Source organism: Humulus lupulus, chromosome 2, assembly GCF_963169125.1.
Source record: "Humulus lupulus chromosome 2, drHumLupu1.1, whole genome shotgun sequence".
NCBI classification, from domain to species: domain Eukaryota; kingdom Viridiplantae; phylum Streptophyta; class Magnoliopsida; order Rosales; family Cannabaceae; genus Humulus; species Humulus lupulus.
Window position 1 is genome coordinate 53,649,206 of NC_084794.1, and position 5,912 is coordinate 53,655,117.

Here is a 5,912-nt window from a genome sequence, read left to right on the forward strand (position 1 = left end):
TTTACTATTTAGGCAGCAAATTGAGGCACTAAAATTTGAGCCATGTCACTACGAGTACGAGTACGAGTCAATGAGTCATAGGGGACCACCACGGCCCCAACCTCACAGTCGCAACTCGGATGGTCTCTCTCTATACAAATACTCGATCTAACTCAGTCTAGTCTTGTTTAGTACTTTTTCTTATTGTTTGGATGGATTTTAAAAGATAAAGCTGTTTCTGTAAGTATCTAAATAAAATTTGAAAATTGTTTTATGTCCTTATTTTATTTGTATTCTAATAATTTTTATTTTATTTTCTTTAGTATAATTAGCAAAAATGAATAATTTTATTTATATTTTTGTTGATCTGAAAAAATATTTTAAATTATAATTTTCAAACAATAATTGAAAAAATATTATACATTAAAGATTATGCCAAACGAATTAAAACACTCCAAATAGAGTTCTATTCTATATTTCAAAATACTTGTCAAATTTTTATATAGCTTCTCTATATTTTATTTACATGGATTTACATCATCTAAGGTCATCTCCAATGTATCACAAAAAATGTATATTTGGTGTAGGAGACACTCTAACGTAGCATTATATACATATCTAATTTGCTGTGTTTGCTACAGTTAACTGCATATATGTCGCGTACTGTAGCACACGGTATTCTCATTTTTTTTTTCTTTCATTATTTTATTATATATAATAATTATTATATATATTTATATTATTATATATATAAATTTAGAATTTAGTTTATTATGTGGAGATTAAATTGTATATACCACAAATTATTTTTTTTAATTATAATTTAAATAAAACATTATTAAATATTTGTATTTTTTTTAATATTATACAATACAAACATTACAAATTTAAAGACATTTAATATTATTGTCATGTAATTAATGAGTAGTTTTATTTAAAATATTAATTAGATATAATAATTGTGATGATTTTGATAAATTAATATAATAATAAAAAGAATATTCAATTTATTTAAAAAAATAAGATAATAATAATTTTTTTTTTTTTTTTTTGTGTAATTTTTAATATTGTGATTGGAGTGACACCAAATAAGGTGTCAAGGTTGGAGATGCTCAATGAAGGCACTTTAAATCTTGTTTCTTCATATTTTTGAAGAATATGATAATTGAAGAAGCTATTGTGGCTGCCCTATGTCGGAAAGAAATTAGAAGAGAAATCATATTTGTTTGGCATTTAAGAAGGAAATAATATTTATTTATTATAAAATTACAATATTACCCTTGGAGATGGAAAAAATGGCTTATTTAATTCCCAACATTAATTTTAGCAAGAACCTAAATTCCATCTTTTTAATGTGAGTGAATATGATTTAGGTATGATCTGAGTACATCTATTAATTACTATATCAGACATTTAAGGAGAATCATGCCACAACTACTCACTTTCCAACGCTTTTAAGCATATACATAAATTTTGAATATAATTTCTCGCACGAGCCCTGAATCTGGTCAGAAAGTAAATTAATCATCCAGACGTTGGGAAAAAAAAACTAAATAACACAATTCCACACAAAAACTTGGTGTATGCACATTTTGAAAAGGGAGATTGAGAGTAGAGCAGGGTTAAATTTATTATGTTGGAAAGAGAACAAATTGAGGTTAACAATTTGCTCAGATTCTTAATTAAATTTCCTTTCATCTTTCTCCTCGGTATATAGAAAACATGACATTTTCCCATCACCCAACACAATCAATCCCCCCAACCAATCAAATAAATAACAGGTAAACCTTGAAATAAACTTTGCCTAGAATTGGTCTCTTTGTCTTCCTCAAACAGTGGTTGCTGCTGGCTTGAAACAATCAATATTGCATAATCTAACTGATCTGACCATGCTTCCCAAGCTGCCAACACAATTCAACCACTCAGGATAACCAAATTTCAATACAAGATATAATGCCACATTGGCCAAGTTTGTATCTAACAAAGGGAAAGCAAATAGATACTCCATAGAAAGAAAATATAAAATTATATTATCAATCAGTATAAGTTATTGCTAACCGGTCAATGCTGTTCCGTGCCTTTTCTGGTTGATCCAAGTTGTTCGGTTTCTCAGAACGATCCACGCTCTTTCTTGATCTCTCTCTCTTATCGGTCCCGACACTTGACTTCTCACTGCGGTCTGTACTAAATCTAGGCTTTTCTCTCTGGTCAATACTTGGTCTAGAATTCTCTCTCCGATCTGTGCTCGATCTAGATTTTTCTCTAAAATCTGTGCTCTTTCGAGCACTTTCTGATTGTTCTGTAAATTTTCCAGACCCATTTCTCAAATGTGGAGATTTTTCAATGACTGATACGAATCTCTTGAGATGCTTTATGTATTCCGGGTAAAGCTCTAAATCACAATGATTCCCTCCTTTCACCCATAATGGTTCATATTTCTCCTTACAAAGTTCCCACAGTCGCTTGCCATGGGACCAATCCACTACATCATCAGCAATCCCCTGCCGAAAGGCAAAGACAATTAAAAAGTTGCATGGAAAATTATACTTCCTAAAAGTCACTCAATTATTACATGAACCATTAATAAAGGTTGACATGACATCCGAATTTGAAGGAATGCCATTTACCAATTACTAGTACTACATGCAAATGTCAACTGCATTATAGGTATGACTGTTTATACCAGAATCATCCTATTCAGAGGTTACATCTTTAATGTAAATTGAATAATAAAGAACTTAAAAAAAGTAAAAAACTTCAACCTTCTTAACAATCACGGATTACAATAGGGCTCAAGCAATGCTGTTTATAATGATCATTATGTGCAAAGTCAATTGGGTCCAGGGCCCACATCCCCTTAATATTCGGAAACAAAAGTATCATCTGTAAATCTTTTGACAATCTTAGATCTAGCAAGACTTTAGCCCCATCCACATATGTCCAGACATATATAAACCGTAAGTGAGTTAAATTTGGTGCATCCAACCATTAAACATGGTTTAAGATGATTGCTTTTCGCAATAAATATGTGCTTACAAGCTAAATTCGATCCTGTAGGTCACTACCCTTAAATGGTTCATAAATAATGCAAAGAAGGGAAAACAGATAATGTAAGAGAGAGAAATAAATTTAAGCCACTTCCAGAAGCACATAATGTCTTTTAAGGCAATATATAGAATGACAACCCAGAAGAAAACTGGTTCACTTAAAAGAGTAGAAAACTTACATGAATTACCAGAACTGGACAATTGACAAGGGGTATTTTGTCGATATTCTGCATAAAATACATGAAAGAATCATTACTAACATGTAATTTATCCAAGCATTTTGTGCAAAACCTGCATTAATGTTAAGCAATTAAAGAAGAACACCTTGTATTACTCAAAAAAAGAAGAAGAAGAAGAAGACCACCTTGTAAATGTCAAACCAGTAGGTTCGTTTCACAGGATACATGACTCGGAGACCAGACAAGATGGGACTATGCAGAACCACAGCCCTCAAACTTGGTAACCGGCTAGCCAAATCTAGAGTGGGTCCACTACCAACCGACTGCCCATATAAAATAATATCTTCCTCCTTCGCCCCATACTTCTCCACAAGGCACCGGTAAGCTGCCTCAATATCAGCATAAGTGTTCTGTTCACTCGGCTGTTTAGAATCGATCGAAAAGTGTTAGCTTAACGTTATACAACAATCTCAAATTTCCATTGCAGATAAGACAAACTGAACTTCAAAGTAGAAAAGTTCTGAATCTCGTATATTAGGATCTTTTCAGGTTCTTTGGAAGGAAAAAGGCAAAATCCCATATGGGTTATCTTCTTACTAGTCTCAACTTTTTCAGAGAAAATTGCAAAAGAACAAAACCCCACCAGAATTAAAATCTCAAAGTCCAAAAATTGGCCGAGTCCAGATTCTGATAGAGCATTCCGAAACGACAAAACACCATCAAAACGACAATTCAACTAGATGTTTGTTCTTAACATTCAAATCCAAATCACGTACCTTCCCTGTAGACTTTCCGTAACCAGAATAATCATAACTAAAGAGAAAAGAAAAGAAAAGAAATTGAATTAAATTCACCAAAAATAGTAAGATGGGTATTCAAATCAAAACACAAATAAATGAAGAGAGATGAACTACTAACCCCAGCAAGTTGACTCGGAGAATAACACTGAGTTCACTAAACAACTCGTACATCTGACCCAGATCAGCGGCGTTACCGTGAGAGTAGAGGAGGGTTAGGGAAGCTAAAGGGTTCTTAACATAGAGCGCAACGATGTCGTTTCCTCTCTTGGTAGGAAGCTTCAAAACGTCGACATTTTCCTTCACAGCCGCCGACGCAACTCCGGTCATCCTCACCTTCCCACTCACCTCCTCCACCTCCAATCCATACGATGGCGGGTTTGGCGGGAAGAAGGCGAACTTCGCCGCCATCGATGACGTCACAGCTCCCATGTTACACGCCAAACTAAAAAACTCGACCCCCCCAAAAAAAAGAAGCAATTCCCCTACAAGTACAGAACTCAAATCAATCTGATCACATCAAACCCAATAAAATTCTCGGAGAAAAAATAAATCTTTCTCCAATTAGAAATTATAGTATTTTTGTTTCTATATTTGTGCCTTTTTTGTTTGGACAGTGAGGAAACGAAGAGAGAAAATTGATTTTTGTTGTCTATTTTTTAGGGCTGGGGATTTTATTGTCGCAGTTTCCGAGATGAGATGAGCCGTTGGCAAAGCGAACGGGATTTTGAGTTTTTAGAGAGGAGAGAGAGAGAGGTTTTCCCGGCGTAGAAAAGGAAGGTAGCACGTGTGAAATGATTAAAGTGCAAAGCTTGGGAAAGAAAATGTAATAAAGAGAGAAAATAAATAAATTAATTAAAGAGTATTTTGGTGAAGACGATGTATGAGAAGACATTTAAGTACAGGTGGCACTGTGATCCGGACACGTGTCCTCTTAGGGCAAAGCTGTTCTGTTCTGTTCATACTATGATCTATTTTTCTTTTTCAATACTTATTTATTCTCCAATTCCATATTTTCCTAATATAAAATAATTAATTTTTTTTCCTTTCCAAATTCCATACAATTATTAGCCCTTCCACACTATTGACTACTGACCCTTTGGATTCATCGGTTAAGCAAACCACAAAATAGCCAAACTATTCAGCCTCAATATCGTCTTGTGAATACGTATCCACTTCTCACACTTTAATTACCCGCCCCTTTCCACCATCCTCAACATCTCCATTTCTCCTCACGATTTAAACATATATGTATATGTAGATGTATATTCAAATATTAATGAAAACATTCTCTTTCATTAATGTTTTCTGGTGATCACGGTGACTTTTCTTTACTATCATTATATTATTTATTTAAAGTGTTCTTCTTTCTTTCTTTTTTTTTTTCAATTCACCACCGAATCAATTAATTTTTTAAACAAATAGTTTTCTTGGTTTCCATTTAGTCATTCTCTTCTGTTTAACATCAGTTATACTAATTGTTGCCCTCTTCTATTAGTTGGCCTCATTTGTGCTCCTTTTGATCATAGTTGTTGTCTTTTGGCTGTGTTTATATATCATGTAGAAACGTTTTAAAAAATGGTTTAAATTGTTCAATAATGATTTTAATAGGATAATTCAACCTGTATGTTTTTCTACATTATTGGGTTTTGTGTAGAAAAGTTTAGTTCTGTGCTTTTCTTTTTCAGTTTGTTCTTGTCTAGTAAGATTTTGTTCAGTTTTTACTTTACTGTATAATTAACAAGATAAGTATTTTCTTTTTTTCATCTCATTTGAATTATAATTATATTATTTTTCAATTTAGTATATTTAGTGTATGATTTGTCATTTGATGAAAATATTTATTGTTGTGTTTTTTTGTTAGAAAATTATCATCTTCATTGTTGTTCGATGATGATAATTTTTTCTAG

The 5,912-nt window shown here is 32.7% G+C and overlaps 1 protein-coding gene across 1 annotated transcript; it reads right to left on the bottom strand.

Annotated features, from left to right (window-relative positions):
- Window positions 1-1,584: 1,584 nt before the first annotated feature.
- Window positions 1,585-4,832, bottom strand: LOC133817824 (uncharacterized). Its single transcript, XM_062250433.1, has 6 exons — window positions 4,124-4,832; window positions 3,982-4,018; window positions 3,391-3,627; window positions 3,206-3,253; window positions 2,038-2,480; window positions 1,585-1,880 (listed from the first exon to the last, which is right to left on the bottom strand). Exons 1-6 carry the CDS (start codon window positions 4,432-4,434, stop codon window positions 1,808-1,810), a joined length of 1,149 nt encoding a protein of 382 aa, XP_062106417.1. The 5' UTR covers window positions 4,435-4,832; the 3' UTR covers window positions 1,585-1,807.
- Window positions 4,833-5,912: the final 1,080 nt, after the last annotated feature.